Below are 23,102 nucleotides of genomic sequence, written 5' to 3'. Positions count from 1 at the left end.
TTATTTTCTTTCCAATTTGTAATTAACACATTTCAAAATATTTGAACAAAAAAATATTCATTCAAACTTAGATTTTTAAGTACATGAACATTTAAAATACCATCATGCAAAATAAATAAAAAACAAATAAAGGAAATATAGCTATACTAATTTGCTGGAATCTAGCGGATTTACGACCACTTACAAAAACAAAAATCTGTTAACTGTCTGTTTTACTTTATTTCACTTAGAAAACCAACACTTTGGGTTTTTTTAGTATATAGAATGTAACATTTTTATGTCCTAAGTACTTAAATGAAAATGTAAGCATCTAAATATATGAATCCATGTTTGCAACTGTAGAGCCAGTAATGAATAAGAACATACAAGAACCAAATATTTTTTTTTTTTTTTATCGAAACATAGATACAAACAAACAAGGCACATAATAGTCGTATCAGAATAACAAACTTTTGCCTTGGGTTGAGTAACATCAGTATCACAAAATATACACTGAGAATCTAATTATCGTACAACATAAAATAAAATAAATAAAAGAAAAATAATAACTCACAAGGGCCATCTCATATTAAATCCTATCTTTCAAGGAAAGAAAACAGTTTAAGGGCTTTCTTTTCTTTAACAAGACTCAAGGACTTACTCAAGAGCTTTAGCTCATTTCTCCAATGGGTCAAACTCGGTTTGGTCTTAAAATATCTACATTTGTGAATGAAGAACTTTCCCAATAACACCAAATTATTAATGACAAAGTCCAAATTCTTGTCTTCAACAAAAACACCAAATATAACTGTCTTCACTGTTAAATGTAGCTCAATGTCCTTGGACTGTAACCAGCTCTGCATCCCACTCCAGAAATATTGCACTGAATCACAATGAAAGAAAAGATGTTGCAAAGTTTCAATTTCCCTATCACAAAAACCCCAATTATTCAATTTCAAAATTAATCTTAAAAACTTGTTGGTACATTTAAAGTCACAAAAATCTAAACCTTTAATGTAGAGCTGTCTCAGTAGAGACCTTTTTTTTTCTCATTGAATTTACAAAAAGAACAAGGCACTATGTACATTCATACATGAGTAAAACAAAACAAAGAAGATACACAGCGAAAAGAAAAAAGGAATAAACAAACAAACAAAAAGAAAGAAAAAACGCAAGTGATCAGTCAGGAATAAGGGTACAAAGATACTTCTGAAGATGCTGGGCTTTTTGAATCATGCAAGATTTTAAATATTTTTTGTACTGAATTATTTCGTTTAGATATGCAATAAAGATTGGATTAATTTTCAAAAAGCGACATTTATGAATAAAAAAATCAATTAAATGATTAATTCCAAAGTCAATGTTTTTGTCCTCCACTTGTAAACTAACTTTAATGCTTTCAAGTGTAAGAATGGGAATGGTATGTTATTTTGTTACTTGAAAACTAAAAAATATGTTTTGTTGATGAGAAAATATGTTTCTCTATTTTTCTTATTTTTGTGAGGGGGGATATATATTGTTTTTCGGCACTACCTTGTTCTCTATAGCTGATATACATGAATGAAATGAAATGAAATGAAACCGAATGAAACGGGCTCAGCACTCGATGGGGCTATGTCAATGCGCGGCTCCGCAGACAGGGGGCGCGCATGCGCGATGTGAGCGGCGGAGCTTGGCTCCGCAGACAGGGGGCGCGCATGCGCAGCTGAGCGGCGGCGCACGGCTCCGCAGACAGGGGGCGTCCCCATGGCGGACGCGCTGACTGCAACCCGCACTGCAACCGGAGGGGGAGACAGGCGGCCGCGGGAGCTACCATTCCGTCAGTCTCCATCCATCCTCGCTTTTTTATCCTAGCCCTTATGTATCCCTGCACATTTTCAGGAGGATAAGGGGGAATTCAGGGGGATTTATAGCAGTGTTTTTCGCTTTTTTTCCTGTGTTTGTGCTTCGCTGATGGTTGTTGAGCAGCAGCAGACGCCCGAGCGAGCACGGCAGGTGTGAGAGAGACAGCGTGCGGACCCGCTCCTCTCCCTCCCTGTTTTCCGAGGGGGAAATGTCGAGCGAGAAGCCGGTTTCAGCAGCAGCACCAGCCCCGGGCTCCTCCTCGCTGCTGACGGCCCCGGACCGAGGCTCGGAGCCCGGGCTGCCGGTCCCCGCTCTGCCGCCGCCGCTGGCGCAGGCGCAGCAGGGCTCCACCATCACCACCACCGCCGGGGACAGGATGGTGTCCGCGGCCGGCTCCATGGTCCTCCCGGCCGGGGTCATCAACCCCGCCGTCCCCATCAGGAATATCCAGATGAAGTTCGCCGTGCTGGTGGGCCTGATCCAGGTGGGGGAGGTGAGCAACCGGGACATCGTGGAGACGGTGCTGAACCTGGTGAGTCCCGGAGCCCGAGGATGCTCATCCTCTCATCCTCTCATCCCCGACCTGCTGTTTTATTTACGACGCTCCCTGGAACAAGGGGGGGGGATGATGTCATTTGTTTGTTCACAACATTTGGCCCTTTTCTTTTTGTTATTTTTATGCTGATAAAAGGTTCCTCCCTTCCACTGGTGCTGCTATAGACAGATAATAAGCGTGTAGGAGAGATGGGGATGCTGCAGCCTGAGCCTGTGATGCCCGGCCATTGTTGACTAAAGCAGCTACAGTACAGCAGCATCTCCATAGGAAGTGAAGCCCAGGCCCATGTTGGAAACAAGGCCTGCATCATCCCTGCTTGCATCCCTGGCTGCATCATCCCTGGCTGCATCCCTGGGATGCAGGCGGAACCCGCCTGCATCCCAGGGATGCAGCCAGAGATGATGCATCCCAGGTCTGTGCTTCTGCTAGACCCTGAAACCACCATGCATTGCCACCCCCCCCCTCCCTTGTACCTTCACTGGTCCATCAGAGGTTGTGATGGCTGATCTCACCCAACACATGACAGGATTTAATCCAGATGGGGCCACTGACTGACTGACTAGTCAGTGAGGACTGTTATGAAACAGATGGGCCAAATGTACAGCAGACGTCGGTCCCAGGACTAATGCGTTGGAGGGGTTGGAGGGGGTGGAGGGGGGGTAGGACGTGTGTAGGTTGTTTTCTCTCCCCCCAGCACCAGCACCAGCACCAGGCGCTGCTGTCTACTGCAGGATAGTACCTATATGTGCCACAAGAAACAGGGCTCCTGTTTGTTAGCATGTATTTTCTTTTGAGGGAAGAAGAAGAAGAAGAAGAAGGGGAATGATGCAGGCGTATTTTGAACTTGATTTCAGTGCGGTGTTATTCTGGAGTGCTGGTTATTTTAGGGTTTCATGTAGCCCGGTGGCCTATTTACTCATTGGATGCTCGCATCAGGACAGCCTCCAGTTCGCCTGAACCATTTTTTCCTCTCCCTGCTTTCAGGGCTCGTAGCAATCCTGATTCATTTCTCTTTTAATCGATTATTGGAGGACAGGGGCTTCACTCCGATCTTGTCTCCTTCTCTCTCACAACCCAGAGGGGTTGCGCAGGATGAGAACCGTCCCCTCGTGCTCCACGGCCTCCTCCTCCTCCTCCTCCTCCTCCTCCTCTTCGGAGGGATTGAGAGGAGTGATGCTGCATGCACAGGCTGCTTTGGCAGGGCAGCGCCATGCATTTAAAAGCAGGTGGAGAGGGGTTGAGGAAGAGTGGGGGAGGAGAAGAGAGTGGAGGAGGAGGAGGAGGAGGAGGAGGAGGAGGTGGTAGGATGCTGCAGTGGCTATGTGCTCAGAAGTCACCAGCTGATGCAGCGAAAGAGGAAAAGGACTAGTGGATTTGCGTCCACATCAGATCACAGAAAGTTTACCAGAGCGTTTTAACACCCTTCAGTATTTCACCTAAGAGTCTGCTTTTAGGCTAAAAGGGTTGATGGTGAATGTGATGCAACAGCACACAAAAACTGAAAACAGAATGTGTTGGTCATACAAAGCTTTACCGGCTAAATCCTGAATTGAACAATGAGTAAGGCTGCCAATGGCTAAGCCTGTTAGGGAATTCTGTCGCCCAGCTTCTTAATTAAAAGAACTGAAACAAAGAAGTGTGGAGGCAGGAAAACCTCCGTGGTCATGCTGCTGCTACAATGAGCCCACTGTGACCCAACAGCCCATCAGTTATTGGGGTCAACGTGGGAGACCACAGCGGCCACATTCCCCGTCCACCGGGGCCGTATTGATCAGATGCTGCCGGGGCTTGGGGGGACAGATGGTGTGGGTGTATTGGATAATTCTGAAAGAGGAGCGTATTGTTTTGTTGTAAATGGCACAGCGCTGGCCCTTTGGTTTGGGATGAACCATGGAGCAAAAGATGGTTAAAAAGAATTAAATCCCCATTGGACAGAATTCTGCACTTTTGTCCCGTTTAAACAAACCGTTCCCACTTGGAATGGGCGATATTTTACCGTTCCAGATATACCGTCAAAAAAAATCCCCACGGTAAGAATTTGTCATCTCCCGGTCAAAATGATGAATTCCTGTTGATGACGTTTTTGTGTAAAGCTGATTTATGGTTCTGCGTTAAATCGATGCACAACGTACGTGAAGGAAGGAAGGAAGGAAGGAAGGAAGGAAGGAAGGAAGGAAGGAAGGAAGGAAGGAAGGAAGGAAGGAAGGAAGGAAGGAAGGAAGGAAGGAAGGAAGGAAGGAAGGAAGGAAGGAAGGAAGGAAGGAAGGAAGGAAGGAAGGAAATGAGCCTGAAAGAAAGAAAGAAAGAAAGAGAGAAATTAGCCTGAAAGAAAGAAAGAAAGAAAGAAAGAAATGAGCCTGAAAGAAAGAAAGAAAGAAAGAAAGAAAGAAATGAGCCTGAAAGAAAGAAAGAAAGAGAGAAATTAGCCTGAAAGAAAGAAAGAAAGAAAGAAATGAGCCTGAAAGAAAGAAAGAAAGAGAGAAATTAGCCTGAAAGAAAGAAAGAAAGAAAGAGAGAAATTAGCCTGAAAGAAAGAAAGAAAGAAAGAAAGAAAGAAATGAGCCTGAAAGAAAGAAAGAAAGAGAGAAATTAGCCTGAAAGAAAGAAAGAAAGAGAGAAATGAGCCTGAAAGAAAGAAAGAAAGAAAGAAATGTGCCTGAAATAAATAAATAAATAAATAAATAAATAATTAAATGAGCCTGAAAGAAAGAAGGAAGGAAGGAAGGAAGGAAGGAAGGAAGGAAGGAAGGAAGGAAGGAAGGAAGGAAGGAAGGAAGGAAGGAAGGAAATGAGCCTGAAAGAAAGAAAGAAAGAAAGAGAGAAATTAGCCTGAAAGAAAGAAAGAAAGAAAGAAAGAAATGAGCCTGAAAGAAAGAAAGAAAGAAAGAAAGAAAGAAATGAGCCTGAAAGAAAGAAAGAAAGAGAGAAATTAGCCTGAAAGAAAGAAAGAAAGAAAGAGAGAAATTAGCCTGAAAGAAAGAAAGAAAGAAAGAAAGAAAGAAATGAGCCTGAAAGAAAGAAAGAAAGAGAGAAATTAGCCTGAAAGAAAGAAAGAAAGAGAGAAATGAGCCTGAAAGAAAGAAAGAAAGAAAGAAATGTGCCTGAAATAAATAAATAAATAAATAAATAAATAATTAAATGAGCCTGAAAGAAAGAAGGAAGGAAGGAAGGAAGGAAGGAAGGAAGGAAGGAAGGAAGGAAGGAAGGAAGGAAGGAAGGAGGGAGGGAGGGAGGGAGGGAGGGAGGGAGGGAAGGAAGGAAGAAAGAAAGAAAGAAAGAAAGAAAGAAAGAAAGAAAGAAAGAAAGAAAGAAAGAAAGAAAGAAAGAAAGAAAGAAAGAAAGAAAGAAAGAAAGAAAGAAAGAAAGAAAGAAAGAAAGAAAGAAAGAAAGAAAGAAAGAAAGAAAGAAAGAAAGAAGGAAAGAAGGAAGGATAAATTCCCGTTGATGACGTTTTTGTATTGTTTTTTTTTTATCATCATTTTTATCGTTATCGGGATAAATGCCGGAAATTATCGTGATAAATTTTTTTGTCCATACCGCCCATCCCTAGTTCCCACTATTGTAATGATTGTATTTTCAACTAGAAATATTCCGACCTCAGCCAGTATTACGCTTGGCACACAAATCTATTTATGTACATTATTGTTCTGACGCGCTGGGTGCAAGGCACTCGGCTATTATCATCAATAAGGCATCCCAGTTGTCTAGGCAACAGTGTTCTTTGAGTGCCTGCATCCGCACGCTGGACCACCTGGCGTTGTTTTCCACTTCCGGACTTCTCACACAGTCCTCTGCCACAGCGCTTCTCTGTTCTCTGCTCTCTGCTCTCTCCACCGCTCACGCTCTTCCCCTTTCTGTCCGTCCTCCTTTCATTACGTGTGAGTATCTTCTCATGGTGTGAACAACTTGGCAGGAGAGAGCAACAACTAAGCTAAACTAAGCCAAACTATCCCCTGAAAAGCTGTAAAAAGATGCAGACCAGACTCATACATAATAGGGATGGAATTTTGTAAAAATGGATGACGTATTAAACTAGGATATATTCACGTTCCCAAGCGAGGTTTAGCTGATATACCGGTATGCTGTTTATACAGGACTGTCTCAGAAAATTTGAATATTGTGATAAAGTCCTTTATTTTCTGTAATGCAAAAATGTCATAAATTCTGGATTCATTACAAATCAACTGAAATATTGCAAGCCTTTTATTATTTTAATATTGCTGATCATGGCTTACAGCTTAAGAAAACTCAAATATCCTATCTCAAAAAATTTGAATATTCTGGGAATCTTAATCTTTAACAACTTAATCTTTAACTTAATCTTTAAAACTGTAAACCATGATCAGCAAAATTAAAATAATAAAAGGCTTGCAATATTTCAGTTGATTTGTAATGAATCCAGAATGTATGACATTTTAGTTTTTTTAATTGCATTACAGAAAATAAAGAACTTTATCACAATATTCAATTTTTCTGAGACAGTCCTGTAAATGCAGCTGCCGTGACAAGTTTTTAAATTTTTTTTTAACTTGTATTGATTTTTTTTTTCTTGCCATCTCTCCATATACATCAACCTGGCTGATGTACTGTAGATTTTTCAGATTTGAGGTTCTTTTCACTCCCTGGTAGTTTAAACGGTGCAATAAATCTGAGAGGTCTTGAGATGATTAATAGGACTGGTGGGGGGGAACAAATTTATTCTTTCAGGTAGTTCCTTAATCTCAGTTTTTTTTCCCCCTCTCTTGATAAATGTTGAGCACATTCCCAGTCCTCACGTTGACTAACGTCTCTCTTTATTTGGCATATATGGATGTCTTTAATTGGTGAAGCTAAAGTCTGTGGACCGCTGCTCAGAAAAGTGGAACACTTTCACCTTTTTTTCATGCTTAGTGGATCATCCTTTGAGAAGACATTCTTATATTTTTCCTCTCTGACTGGATAACGGTCAGTGGTGAGACACTTCTGCTCACAGGCGTTGATTCCCTGACACTATTGTGATGTGGGCTGTTGTGGAGAGGAAGCCAGGTGAGCAGCAATGTTTGTTGACAAAAGGGCTGACATGTGACTTTTCCTCCTGAAGCAGACTGTCACATCTATTCTTTATTTGAAGACTTGAGACATATATTTCAAATGCATCTGCAGGCAGTGCTGTCAGCCCCACTGCCTTAGTACAGCGCCAGCTGTGCTTATTTATAGGCAGCTTTATCTGCTTGTACTGCCTTTTCTGCGATCAAAACGTTTTGTCTGGCGTAGAAAAGTGACTGGTGAGTCATCCTTGGCCTTCCTGCCTATTCTCCGCTTTTTAGTCGCTCGTTCACCTTCTTGCTTGGTCACTTGTGATATATATTCCCACCTGAGCTCCTTCAGCAGTCCCACTGAGTTAGCCAACATCTCATTATCCTTGTCCAAGCGCTCCACTCTCCCCAAGGTCACGCGTCCACAGCCAGCAGAGTCAGTGCAACACACCAAATCTGACACCTGGAGAGCAGGGCTGGGGATCCATTCAAATATCAAGTATTGATCCGATTCCAATTCTTAAGATTCAGAATCGATTATCAAGATTTGACTCAATCCGATTTGATTCCAATATTGATTTTGGTTAGTGTTATTAAAACTGTTTTTTGAGCTGTTGCATGAATTATATGAATGACTGTAGTTCTGCAACATATTACTACTAGTATTATATTGAGATTCAGCAGCAAGTATCGGCAGCTAATGATGCTGTAAGGACCAATCAGCTCCCAGAATGCTGATAGAACTGCTTTCAGAAACATCGTGGGGCAGAATTATGAAACAGATCCAGGGAGGAAACAGAGACGGATGAAATCGGTTTTATTATTTCCCACATTTGGTTTAAATGTTTTCCATTTTCGGTCCATTTCGGTTTTTAATTTTTGAGAATTTGGTTTTTAGCATTTTATGCAAATGTAACCCCAGTATATAAAGTAATGCAATATAGATCATTTATGCAATTATAACTGAAAACTTTAATGTTTTCATACCTTTAAACCAGGGGTCACCAATCCTGGTCCTCGAGGGCCGGTGTCCTGCATGTTTTACATGTTTCGCTGCTTCATTGCACCGTGATAAAAGTGACTGTGTCGTTAAGAGAATTGTGCAGCCCTCAATGACAAGCTGATGACGATGATTAATTAGAATCAGGTGTGTTAAAGCAGAGAAAACTCGGCAAAAACATGGCACCAGTTATTCTTGTGTGCAACAAAACATTCCTTTTTTTGGCCATAAACCAAAAAATACCAAAAGTTGTAATGTAATGATGAAACAAAATCGATCTTTAGACATACGAATCAGTTTTTAAGAATTAATATGAGAATCGATTTAGGATTGGAAAATTGGTTCTTTCAACACAGGCCTGCCGGAGAGTCACAAAAATGCACACAAATTCACCCAGATGTGGATCTTTTGACACTGAACCCCGAGTTCCCACACTGGTTTTCATGCAGACACAGGATACAGACAAGTAAGGGATGTAAAATCAAGAATATGTCACTCTCTCGTCATGTGTTTAACACTGCTTGACACCGTCTAGGAGGCAGTGAGACAGGCACACAGGATTTCAAAGGGATAGGGCAATGCCTGTGAGGTGGGATCCACCTCAGGGTAGTTTGGATGTTAAAATAAAACTTGGTAGAGTTGAATTGTTTTCCCAGCTTGCCCTGTGGCTGCAGACTTGGGGCTCGGGCTAACAGCTCAGTGCAGTGCTCATAATCTGCTTGCATGTTCATGCAGACAATGCGTCATTGTTTGTTGAGCCAAGTGGATGGGCGTCCAACTCTTACACTTGAATAATCGTTTAAATAATGACTTACAAGTGTGGGCTGAAAAGCATTCCTGCATGAACCCAAGTTATTTTTGACTATTCATTTTACATTAATACAACATATTTATTATGTTAGGCCTTCGGTATTTAAACGGTACAATGTAATGCACAAACTGTGCAAAAATAAAGCTTCTCAATACAGCTTTTGAAACGCCACTGTGTTATTTTTAAATAACTTCTGAAAGCTTTTCTCTATTATTGTCATTGACAGTTGAAACCTTGGGAAAGATGACAGCCTCTACCATGTTTATGTTTTTGTAAAGTAGAGTGTTCTTTTTCTATCAGGAAAATAGACAGTGCAAAGTTGCAGGTCCCAGTTTGTCACATATGAGGAGCTGCTTCATGGTTTTTCTTTGAATGCCTTTAGGTCCAGGACTTTTACATAAACTTAAGTCTTCTAGAAGTGACATATTATCAGACCTCAATTAGGCTAAGAAAAATTATAGTAGTCAATTTTCATATTTTGCTGGAAAAAAAGCATTTTTTGGGGCTTTAAAGAAAACAAACTCCTGATTAATTGATAATAGCTAATTGATAATAGCAGTTGTATCTGGTTCATGGTTAATCACGGTGATCTTTGGCTTTTGATTTCACACACATTCATCATTATGGTCTCATCTCTGTACCTCATTGATAGTATTTTTCTGTTTAAAACCGTAATGTTAAAATGCCAGCTCTTTTTCTTTCACTTCTAAGTGTTTTAATGATGAGGTGTGTACTTAGATGTTACTCAGGATAATGTTGCAGCAAAGAGAAGAAAAACATCTTGAGGGGCTCTGAAATGTCAAAGAGCCAAATGGCTCCGAAAGAGGATGCACTCTGAGATTTTTTGCAGTATTCTACAAAATGATATTGGGATTTTTTTTCTCTCTCTTTTTTGTGAACGATAAAGTGGCTTTAGTGCTTTAGTAGAAGCTTAGTCAGCTTGCACCTGCGGTCTAGAGCCAGAGCAACAACAGCCAGTGGTGACGGTGCTGGTCCTGATGCAAGGAACAAAAGGAATAGTTTATACATGGGGGGGCGATCTGCTGCTTTAACTGCATACACACACACACACACACACACACACACACACACACACACACACACACACACACACACACACACACACACACACACACACACACACACACACACTGCGCCTCTCCCTCTGTATCCCTCCATCTCTCACATACGCACTCGTGTATCTCCAAAGAAATGGAGGACAGAGGGTGTGGCTTCGACTGCAAGGTCATGAATGACTTTGCTATCTATCACACAGCTGGGTTGCCCTGACCCCCGCATGAGCCAGGCAGAGACGGAGAGGGCGGGGGAGGGAGGGAGCATGAGGAAGCAGAGGAGAAAAGATGAAACGGGCTCATCTGAACCATCAAAATAGCCCAAGACTCAACCAAATGAGGAAAAATGATGAGGAGGAATCGTAGGCGGAATTGATACGTCTGCAAATGTCCATCTGGTGCCGTTTCCTTCTTGACAGTAACACAGGCCTAGCTGTAAATCTAGGATGTTTTCCGTGGGGGTGTGATGAGCTCTGGCCCCCCTGCAGAGCCTCATCAGTCCGAGGGCATCACTGCTCAGCCCTCTCTGCTGCTCCGGGTCTCAGAGGAGCCCCAATCCTCCAGGGGGCCCACCAGGGAGATTGCATAGATTTTCTGAAAAATCACAAAGCGTGATGGCAATACTCTGAATTTCTGAGTTTTAATTGTCAATTTGTCTTCATCAGTCAGTTTTTCGTGCAGGAGAATTATCTTGTTGTGGCTTGTTAGCATTGGTTAGGGTTATCTGTGAAACGAAGCCTGCAGTTTCAGCTTCAAAACACAGAGGCACGCGCAGCCAATCTGGAAACCGTTTCCACTAATATCTGGGGAAAAAAACCCAAAATGTTCAGTTAAAAGCAGAAATGTCAAGTTGTCCTTTAAACTACCAGCTTTGTCACTCCCAAATCCTCTTAATTGCAACCTTTTTTCATCGTGATCTGCTTCAGAAGCAGATAAAGCTTTTCAAGGTGGGATGCTGATGGTTTCTGGTTTCATGATAATTCCCGTTTCAGATGAGTTTTTATGTCATTTGTAAAACTCTCTCACTGTGTGAGGAGCATCCAGGCTAAACTGTTTCACCTCCTCGTTTCCTAAAAGCTCTGAATTCTGCTTCATTCCTCTAAATTCCTCCTTATCCTCCTTTAGCTGCCATTTCCAGATGGTGGGATGTTTCCTAGGATAAGCCGTGTGAGATTTTGGGTGAAAGCACCATCTGGGATTGGGGAAAGAGTGCAGAATTATGCAGGCCATTCTTGCCTAACAACACCTTTGGCCACTGATTCACCGCTGCCTCCATTTCTCCATTCCTTATTTCGTCAAAGCACACCCGTCCTCCTGACCTCGTGGTGTAATCTCGTGCCTCGCTCGCTGACTCGCCGGCTGGGTGAAGCGGCTGCTGGATGATCCCTATTGTGAGGAGGTAATGGAGCTGTCTGTCTGCAGCCAGATTCCTCTCTGGTTCCTTTTCCAGTCACACATACTCCTTTTTCCACATTTTGAGAGAGTCCGGAGCCTGACTATCTGTTGTGAACCAGATGCCGTCTCTCCCTCCCTTAACTCTTTGTATAGAGGGAATGTGTATGACGTCACAGATGCGACTTCACAGCGGGTTACGCCCACTGAGTGGCAGAAAGACTGAGTGTCAGAAAGACTGAGTGGCAGAAAGACTGAGTGGCAGAAAGACTGAGTGGCAGTGTAAACTTTCAGTTTGAGCAACTAGAAAACATCTTAAATGGGAAAGAGCTGTTGTGGGATCGACTGTACTCATAGATTTAGCAAGAAATCAGAGTTATCGTTTTAATTTACAGACAGCCGAAAAATATCTTAAAAGAGACAAATGGATCGCTGCAATTCACAGAAACGACTGGATTCCAGGGACCAAAACGTGGATTTGCGGTCACATTTTGTATCAGGTAATGTTGGATTTTTGGGTAGCTAACGTTAAACGGTCAAATCATAAAGTTCGGTGTCCTCATCACTTTAATTTCTACAACAAATCCTGCTTTGAAGTAGGACCAAGCGTCAAGACTTTTGTATGTCTTCAAGCTTTGCTTCGTGTATTTCCCCGTAGTGTATTTCCGGCGTAGAAATTAAGTACATATAAATATCAGGAAACTGGATTGGTGGCCAAATATTAATGTCCATGGACCACTGGTTCTTGGGGTAACTGTACGGGTCACTGTCAAGTCCAACTGCCTTTAATTTAAGCCGATAACCAGCTGTTATCCCGTCTTCTCCACTAGTTGCAGATGTTTTTTTCCACTCAGTGCAGTAAGGGGACTGTTCCAGTGGGGAAGTGACGTCAATACAAACCCTCTATTGAAACTCTTCCATAGCACCGAAGAGCAGGACAGAAGAAGATGACGTGAGGATCACAGATCCAGAGCCCTGGAACGGAGGACGGCATTAGCACATTTTTTGAAATTTAATCAGTAAATACAGAAATTCTTTGTCGGATAATTAACCACTTTAAAATAAAACTGCAATTGAATTTGCTCTCTTGCAGAAATTGCCATCAGAAATCTATTATGACTGAGTAGATAACATGAATTAAACATGAACGTCATGAGGAAAGCATGTCACCAACTACTGGACCGTGAATTTCATCACTCTTGCACCAAATTCACATTTGCAGTTTCCTATGTGCTTTATGGCTTTGATTGTGAATTATTTTGATTTGATGTGATTTGATTTGTAAAGTTTATATGAGGAAAGTTTATATGTATTTGAAAATAAAAAAATCCTGGTTATTTTTATTTGAGAAGATAGAATTTAGGTCAGGGAGTTCAGAAATGAAGCGATGAAGCAGTTCCCTCGGCACTTTTGGATATGTATGTTTTATGCCGTTTTTTCAGGGTTTTTATATTCCACTTATTCTTATAAAGCCCACGGGAAGTTTGTACTTTTGGTTATCCTTCTTACTATATTCCCCTTGTACTGGCAGTATTGCGTGTAGCTGTTTCATGCTACTGTTTCTCTTTTATACGTGTGTGTGTTGTTATAAGACGTGTGCATTGTCTGGGTGTGATTATTGTGAGACGAGAGGGGTTGGGCCTGTATGAGGATCTTCAGATGCAGCATTTGGATCAAAACCATTGCAGACAATGATGTTGCTTTGTGCACACGCGGTTGTTTTCCGTCTGGCACGCCCACTGTATAATCTCCAGATTCTAACAAGCTGCTTTGTTGGAATTACCTGGTGTTTCTGTGCCCCCCCCTCCTCATTCATCCCAGCTCGATGATAAATGAATGTTCCAACAAACCCAAGCTTTAGTCACCTACACATGTATCTGCACAGTTTCTCTGGCAACACACACTCATGCAGACACACGTGCACACTTGCACATGCATAAAAACACACATTGCTCTCTTCCTTCTTGTAGCCCACATCCTCGCCTGATAGGGGTGCTTTTATATTCATGCTGGCCTACTTCGCCTCTCTCCCCTGGCTCCACACACACACACACACACACACACACACACACACACACACACACACACACACACACACACACACACACACACACACACACACATACACACACACACACACACACACCCTCTACACATCTGCTTTGCTGGAATATAACTGACTGTGCAGCTATTCATCATACTGCATGCTGCAGTGGCCGAAGGTGGATTATTATGAGCAACTCTGTATCGCGCCTCTTTGTATCACTGTGACTTCAACATCCTACGTTGGTCATTTAGTCTCTGCCTGTTTTTGCTCATAACATCCGCTGCAGCTTGGAAAACCAGTGTCAGCAGTTGTAAGGAGTTATTTAACATCACGTCAAGCTGATTAATACATCCTTCCACGATCCGTACGGAACCACAGCGTGTTTTAGTTCTCCTCAGTTCTACCTGTGTTCTGCTCAGAGTGAAGGATCAATGAGGAACGGCATGTTCCTCCCATTAAACACTAACTATCTGATTGCGTGTGAGAGCTACAATCCCCAAAGGATTTCATTTAACAAATCAGTTTCAGTGATGAGAGAGAGCTGTTGAGCTGTGTGTGTGTGTGTGTGTGAGAGTGATGTATTTATTTATTAATTTGTTTTTAATGACACAGCTTGCTGTGAAAAGACCTCGGTAATGTTTATGCTGAAAAGAGAAGTAGTTAAAAGTACCAGACACAGACACAGAGGATATGTGGGTATGCTTTTCTCTTCTAAACCAGCGATATTCTGTGTGATGAAGCCAGTTTTTAACACAAACAATAAAATCAGGGCTGAGTTCTGTAGCTCCTATCAGCGAGGGAAATAATGGCATGGTAACCTCCGGTTACAATAACACTCTGTATGAGTGCCTGGTCTCACAAGTGTCGACAACTCATATGAAAGCATTTTGTTCAAATGTTTGGTGCAATGTAGTATTTTCTACAAAATAAGATCTTGATATTTTACATCTAATAGCCATCCAGCTGCACGTGCCTTTACTTCTTAACCTAAAAAAATACATCTGTTTGGAATTTGCTGTTGGTAATTTAATAAAAAGCTGATGTTTGTAAGAAGATGTTTAGACCTATAAAGATTTAACTTCAATTCAATTTGATTTATGTAGCATCTATTACAACTAGGGCTGTAACGATACACTAATCTCACGATACGCTACGATACACGATACTGAGGTCACGATAACGATACGATATTATAGCAGTATTTTTTTAACAACCTTGAATGAGGAACATATGACTGGAAAAAATGGTCTTTTATTTGAAAGACACAAAATACAAAAAAATGCTGTGCGTTTGCCCTATTGTTCCAGTTTGTAATGCTTTATAACTGTTTAAGTTTTAAAGATAAAGCCAAGCCAACCATTTTCCACAAACTGAACTAAAAGTAAATGTCAGGTTTGCATTATGCATCTTCAGTTTCATACAAGTACAAATATTTAGACACAAACAAAGCAAATAAATACATACAATTTTACATCATAAAAAAGATTGATTCATGCTCACCTTATAAGTGTAAGAGGAGATTTATGTTTGTTAAGAAGGTTATTTTGGTAATTCAGGGTTCATTATTTTATAAATATATTCTTTATATTCTGATGTAAATCAGGGACTCTAATGACACTAGTCAGTTTATCTGTAGTGATTAGTCTGTTTTAGATTGGGCGGAGTGATACGCCACAGTACGGCACTAGGTGCTGTGTTGATGTTCTAAAATCCTACACTGTTGAGGGACATTAAAGTACACTGGAACTCAGCAGAAGTTGTCCTCGTGTTTATCCTACTCACCCCCCAAAAAGGTTTAATTTAATAAGGTAAGGCTTAACTCTACACCAGCCTTACATCAGTAAAAGTTCAGAGCTCAAAACCCCCCAAGAGTCCCGTGATCGGAACCAAAACGGTACTAGTTTCTTCTGAGCGGAGTAAGATTTTGGTCCGTGGGTCGAGGCGCGGTCGGATGCGCGTTAATAGTCAAACCAATAGATTATATTAATAATCCAATATCAGATACACCTTGTCACCTCCACGACACGTTTCGTGACGTTTTTGTATCGCGAAATTTCGTGGCACGATATATTGTTACACCCCTAATTACAACACAAGTTGTCTCAAGGTGCTAAATAATGCTGTAAAAGGTTGAAAAGTGGACGCAATTTACTAAGGTTTGACATTTTTTTTAAACATTCGTGCTCAGCTCACGACAGGTTTCAGGGGGTTGAACCCCATCATTTTCCTCTCTTTAAAACAGTTGTTTTTGTTTGGTATTACCAACTTCAGTTACAGTCAAAAAGGTGATATTGGGTGGAGAGAAAGATGGAGAAGGTGGATAATTCAAGTCTGATCTATGTGTCTGACGTCACAAATATTCATATTCAAATTGTAATATGACTCTAAATGCTATTTTAGTACACGCGGTTGGTATGCCAACATTTACAGAGTACAACTCAGGGCGATGAATACCATTAGATCAGAAACTGGTTATGAATTGAACTATTGAGCAAAGGGAAGTTCTGATCAATATAGTTGTTTTAAATAATAATCAAGGGACCATAAAGATTCTATACCGTAGTAATTCATCAAAATGTTATTGACTTTTCATTGAAAGTGCCAAGTGTTGATGCTGGTGTTAGAGGAAAAAACAGCACAGTCTCTATGGGATCCATGAATACTTTAGATTTGGTTGAACAAATAATAAATGTCAAGAAATGTCTCTTGGCACAAAGGTAAATTGCGCTTATGGTAAAACTAAGACAGTGATGAAAAAAACAGCGAATAAAGTAGTTTCTGTATCTATTTGCTGTCAATTGTATAGACAAATTTATCAACAATTGGTCTACAAATGGACAGTTTACTACATTGACTAAGCTTTCCATAAAAGACTTTGCTCTGTGTCTAAAGTTTGCCAAAGAATACCTTGGCAATCTACGACATACAAAATCGATTTGTATGTCTAAAGATCGATTTTTTTTTCATCATAACATTACAACTTTTGGTATTCTTTTCATTTGCCCAAAAAAAGAATGTTCTGTTGGACACAATGTTTTTGCCTTTATGTTTAAAGGTATGAAAATATTAAAGTTTTCAGTTATAATTGCATAATTGTCTATACTTTATTTCATTACTTTATATACTGTTTTGGGGTTACATGGAAAAAATTAAAACGGAATGTGTTAAAAAATAAAACCGATTTCATACGTTTCCTCCCTGGGTCTGTTTGATAATTCTGACCCACACGATGTTTCTGAAAGCAGTTCTATCAGCATTCTGGGAGCTGATTGGTCCTTACAGCATCATTAGCTGCCAATACTTGCTGTTGAATCTCAATATAATACTAGTATTAATATGTTGCATATCTACACAGTCATATAATTCATGCAACAGCTCAAAAAAACGTTATAATAACACTAACCCAAATCAATATCGGAATCGAATCGGATCAAATCTTGATAATCGATTCCGAATCTTAAGAATCGGAATCGAATCGATTCTTGACATTTGAATCGACCCCCAGCCCTGGTGGACTTGTTTGGAAAGAATGCTCATCAACACTATATGTGGCACAAAAAATGCAGCTTACCAAAATCCAAACATCAGCCCAAAGTGGAGGTTTGGGGCTGGGAGCATCATGATCTGTGCTCGCTTCACCTCCTCATGGGCTAGGCCACCCGTCAGGCCCAAGTTATTAAAACATAGGAAAATGTCAGGGTAACTGCCTGCCAGCCGAAGCTTAAGAAAAGTTGGGTTGCAGCAGGGCAATGACACAAAGCATCAAAGTAACTTCATCGTAGAATCTTCAGAGGAATGAAAGTCTTTGGAGGAGTCCAGTGAGAGCCCTGGCTTTACCCCATATGGGGCTGCGCAACCACCGTAAAAGAGAGTAAAACATCACACATCCTACGGATCCATCTAGCACCATAAACATTTAACAAGTGTGTTCAATAAAGATGTGAGAAATTATCATTGTGTTATCAGTATAAGCACCTTGATTTTATTCGTTATCGGGACTTACATAAAGATCAGATCACATTTTATGGCAAATCAATGCAGAAAACCATGTAATCACAAAGGATCTTGCCAGTGTAAAATATTAACAGACAAGTCTGGTTATAAAAAGGTAGAAATAAAATGAGATATAGAATACAATCTCTTATTTCTAATACGCTACTAGTTTTATGACCTCTTCATTCATGGTACAGTTTACTATGCCTTGGTGTTATCAAAATGAACATAATTGTAAGATGCTCATTACCACTTCCCTTTCCCTTGTATTTTCTTGATATTTTTGTGCATATTCAAACATTTGCAATGTTGAGCTCCTTATTTATTTATTTTTAATCTTACCTTTAAATTGTCACACACCTCAGTTGTATGTTCACATCAGTGCAATGACACGGTTAGTTGCAGGCTTCTCTGGGTTCAGCAGGTGCTTCATCTTTTTCAACGAGTGGAACATCTATTATTTAACTGCCATCTTTGGCATTATTGAAATTTCCCCTACAGTATATTTCTGTTCATGATCTAAGTGAGATCTCTTCCCTTCTTCTCTGCCACTAGCGATACAGTGTGTAGTTTCATATCTTGTAGGACATTGGCTTCTCCTGCAGCTCGTTCAGACTCAGACAGCTGAGTACCTGACGGTGGTGGTGAGTCACTGTGCTCCCCTTCAGAATCATTTACACCCACCCACCCCTTTGTGCAGCATCATTTTCCTCTCTTACTTGACCATCATCTTGCCTTACTTCATGCAGACTCTGATTCCAGAAACAAGTATTTGAATGAAGAATAAAGATGCAGAGCAGGACAGCCTCATAATCATGTTAATGTAGAGATCTGTCCGGTCTCACTGTGATCTCAGTGATAACAGCGAGACTTGGACTAATTTGGCACACACTTTGCACTAATGACTTTGCACTTTTTAAAAAAAATCTTAATCATTGATCCTGTGAAGTCATTTTTTTGAAATTTTATTTCTTTTTTTATTAGTGTCTGGACTTCCTGGAGAAGTAACTGAGCTCTCAAGGCTGCAAGTGCATGCTGGCAATGTGCAGTGATATTTGAGAATGAATTTCGTGTTTGTATGACCTTTTGATACAAACATCCTTTTGTGAGAGTATGATATTTGACAACATTATCTAGTAGCCTGCATCGCTTTTCAAGGAAGTATCCCCATAATACTCTGCACCTTCACCACCTGTATGAGTTGGTGTATTTTATACTGGTAGAATGTGGAATTTTGGTTAGTCTGGACCTCAGCCTCGTATTTACCTTACACATTATATTTAGTTATATATATTTGAAGGATTGGGAATGTATCTTCATTATTCTGTCGTTTTAGTATCTACAAACAAGTCATATTTATTACATAAAATACTTCTGCATTGAAATTCCTAAAGGTGCTCAGATAAAGCATCCATCATGCTGTGAAAGAAAAGAAATAGGCTGTGTGAAAAATGGGTTATAAAACATACATAGAAGAGTTTAATCCTAACTGATCACCACAAACACAAAGTTTAAATGCTTCTTTTCAAATGTTTCATTCTTCCACCACAAGCTTCTGACAACTGCTTGTCTGCTTGTCTGTGACTGCTGTGTTTGTTCCACTTCAAAACAAAAGGAGCCTCAAGCGACACGTCGTCTCCACACTAGTTCGGCGTGGACGACGAGTGTGAGGCAAATCTGCTGCAATGACAAGCTTGTGACACTTAGATGTGTGTGTAGACGGGGCAGCTGAGAATGTTGGTGATACTTTGGGCCAAACTTCTAGCTAAAACTTGAATTCTTTTTTTCTTCTTCTTTTCTTTTTTTTCTCCCCCAAAAAACTTATTGAGACAAATTTGGCCTCAACATTGTAGAGCGTCATCATGGTTCATTTACTCAGACTCATTCTGTGGTTGTTTAACTTAACTTATGATCCTTTTGTGTGTATTTGTTGTGTGTATATGTGTGCGTGTTTCGAATGTGTGTGGTCTTCTTTGTAGAGTAATAGAAAGTCAATCATGGGCCGCTAAGCTTTCAGGGCTGTTTTGCGTGTGTTCCTGTGTGCACATTCGTGTGTGTCATTCCTGACGCCGTCTCATGATGATGGATTACTGAGAGTCATTGGAACTGCCTGCTGCCTCTCTTATCCTCCATCAGCTGTGGCTCAATGAAACAGTAGTCTCCATTGTTTTAGCGGGTGGTGAGCACGCACAAAGACGCGCGTGTGTGTGTGTGTGTGTGTGTGTGTGTGTGTACACTGACACACACTCTTTCTTGCATGCCCACATTTATTTGGCACAGCCTACATGCTCAACCAAACCAAACAAACAGATTAGTGGTCCTGAACTGCCACCAGCCTGGTCTGAGTCAGGTCTGCCGGGCTTATCTGGTGACCTTTGACCTCGGCATCAGATGGTCCACACCTGCCTCACGACACACACATAGAACAGATGCGTTCAGTGAAAAGACAGAAGGCATGTAAATTGAATGTCTAACGTGAAATTTAGCGAACAGAGGATGAACTCATCTCCAGAATCCATCAAATTAAAGATGAAACATTATTTTCAGCATTTTAATCAAGATGAGTGTACTCTTACAGCGTATAACATAAAAAACAGGAAAGTGAAAGATCACCTTTTAAATCCTTGGACACTCCAAGACTTGTGAGATCTCATAATCTTTTACATTTATTCATTTATTTTTAACAAAAGATAGCAAGTTAAATGAACTCCAAATTATACTCATTGTTAGGAAAGGTCAGCTGCTAAGCGCTGAGGAAAATAAGAATAACTGAAGCTCAGACATTTGAAGTAGGCGGATATAAGAGGATAACGTAACATTCTGTTTTTTCTTTTTTGTAATGAAATTAATTAAAGCTCTGTTTCAGACCAGCTGCTCTAGTCTGGTTCTGCAGCTGCAGCTACAACTACTGACTCTAACACACGAGTTAAGACAAACTATAGGCTTTACTAAACAGAAATGTTTTAAGTTTGGTTTTAAAGGTGGAGGTGGTGTCAGCCTCCTTAACCTAGATTGGAAGTTGGTTCCATAGTAATGGTGCCTGATAGCAGAACTACGAGTAAACCTGCACTCTGAGAACGGAGAGCTCTGCCAGGAACATAAGGTACTATCAGGTCTTGCAAATATGAAGGAGCTAAGCCGTTTTAGGCTTTATACGCAAGTAATACAATTTTTAATTGAGTGAGTTCTGAACGGTTCTGTTTCATCTGGCCTAATAGGCAAATTCAGATGTGTATCATCAGCATAGCAATGAAAGTGTATGCTGTGATTCTGGATTATACTTCCCAATGGCTGCATGTATAAACTGAACAAGATTGGCCCTAGCACTGAACCCTGCGGAACACCATAACAGACCCTTGACAGGTCTGAAGAAACCTCATGTACATGAACAAACTGGAACCTGTCAGATAGATATGATTTAAACCAACGTAGAGCTGTCCCTTTAATCCCAACAACATGCACAAACCTGTCCAGTAAGATGCCATGATCTACAGTATCAAAAGCAGCACTGAGGTCCAGTAGAACCAGTATGGACACTAATCCCTTATCATAAGGTCCTTCGTGACTCGAACCAGTGCTGTCTCTGTGCTATGATGCATTCTGAACCCTGACTGAAAAACTTCAAACAGATCATTTCTATACAAATAGTCACATAACTGGCTTGAAACTACCTTTTCCAGAATTTTAGATACAAATGGAAGGTTGGAAATTGGTCTATAATTAGCTATAATGTCCGGGTCAAGTGAAGTTTTTAACTTAAGGTTTAATTACTGCAACTTTAAAAACCTGTGCTACATATCCTAAGTTTAGGGATAAGTTGATCTGGTCCAGTATTGTCGTACCAATAACATTTTTGAGTAGTTGAGTCGGGATGGAGTCTAACATACATGTGGTTGACTTAGCTCTATTGACGAGTGAGGTCAGCTCAGGGAGGTCTATAGGATCAAAACAGTCTAGAGTCAAGTCAGAGCCTAGGGAAGTTGCTAAAGCGGAAGAAACGGCCACAACCGGCTGGTTGATTTCTTCTCTAATTCTCGTGATTTTACTGTTGAAGAAGCTCATAAAGTCTTCACTACTGAGAGCTGCAGGAATGCACGGCTCAACAGAGTTGTGACTCTTTGTCAGCCTGGCTACAGTGCTGAACAGAAAACGTGGGTTACTTTTGTTATCCTCTATCAATAATAAGCTGTTCTGGCTTTACGAATGGCTTTTTTATATACTTTTAGAATATCTTTCCATTCATGATAGGAGTCTACAGACTTACAAGAGTACCACTTCCTTTCCATTTTACACACTTTTTGTTTCAACATGCAGATATGTGAATTATACCAGGGAGTTAAGCTCCTATGGTAAGAAACCCTCTTTCTCAAAGGAGCAACTTCATCTAAAGCTGAGTGCAGCAAATCTGCAGTGTTCCACCTACCACTTCAAAGTATGCAGCTTTCCCTCAGCAGAGGAAAGTCAAAACTCTTTCTGGTTTCTGTATTTAACTTGCTGTTAACAGCAATTTTTTTATCTGAATGTATGTGGTTCACTTGAGAAATGAGTGTTGTGTCAGTGTTGTTTTAAATCAGAATAATACATCTTATTACTTGTTGGTGTCCACAATTTGTTTGTAACATTTTTGTTCATCCATCAGAAATTGGAAATTCCAATTTCCTAAATCAGTTTTTAGATGCATCATAAGTAGAGCAGAAACAGTTCTGCTATTATAGAAACAAGCATCAAAAAATCCTCTGTTTTTCATCAGATGATCAAATAGACATGCTATTTTACATAATTGTATTATTTATTTCGTAATATTGAGTTATATTGAAACATTAGGCTCCCTTTTACTTCCCTTTTACTTAGCATTTACTTTTATAGAACCACTTTTAGCAGCAGGAACATTAAGTTTCATCTTCAATATGTTATTAATCATTCCCATTTTGTGGAAGAATGGAATCCAACTGTTCCTTAATACCCCGCCCCAATACCTCCAACACGTTAACGCCCGGACTTTGAATTGGCCATTGCAATACCTTGACGTAATTACCAGGCCTGTGTTGAAAAAAGCGATTTTCCGATTCTAAATCGATTCACATATCAATTCCTAAAAGTCGATTCGTATGTCTAAAGATTGATTTTTCTTTTACATTTTTTTTTTCATCATTACATTACAACTTTTGGTATTTTTTTGTTTATGCCCAAAAAAGGAATGTTTTGTTGGACACGAGAATAACTAGTGCCATGTTTTTTTTTGTTTTTTTTTACCTCTGTTTGCTGTCCTGGATCTGTTTGGTAATTCTGACCCACGTGATGTTTCTGAAAGCAGTTCTATCAGCATTCTGGGAGCTGATCTCGATATAATACTAGTATTAATATGTTGCAGAACTACACAGTCATATAATT

The 23,102-nt window shown here is 40.4% G+C and overlaps 1 protein-coding gene across 11 annotated transcripts in view; it reads left to right on the top strand.

The window, feature by feature from the left end:
• Positions 1 to 1,778: 1,778 nt before the first annotated feature.
• LOC133459446 (neurobeachin-like) overlaps positions 1,779 to 23,102 on the top strand; it is a 176,825-nt gene continuing 155,501 nt past the window's right edge. For all 11 annotated transcript variants that reach the window (XM_061739381.1, XM_061739380.1, XM_061739382.1 and 8 more), the window contains exon 1: positions 1,779 to 2,356. In XM_061739381.1, the coding sequence (XP_061595365.1) occupies positions 2,033 to 2,356 (324 nt within the window). In that variant the 5' untranslated portion in view covers positions 1,779 to 2,032. The remainder of the gene's footprint in view (positions 2,357 to 23,102) is intronic.

This window comes from Cololabis saira, chromosome 14, assembly GCF_033807715.1.
Source record: "Cololabis saira isolate AMF1-May2022 chromosome 14, fColSai1.1, whole genome shotgun sequence".
In the NCBI taxonomy this organism is placed as follows: Eukaryota; Metazoa; Chordata; class Actinopteri; order Beloniformes; family Belonidae; genus Cololabis; species Cololabis saira.
The sequence above is the reverse complement of the archived record's forward strand: the minus strand, read 5'-3'. Positions and strand labels throughout refer to the sequence as shown.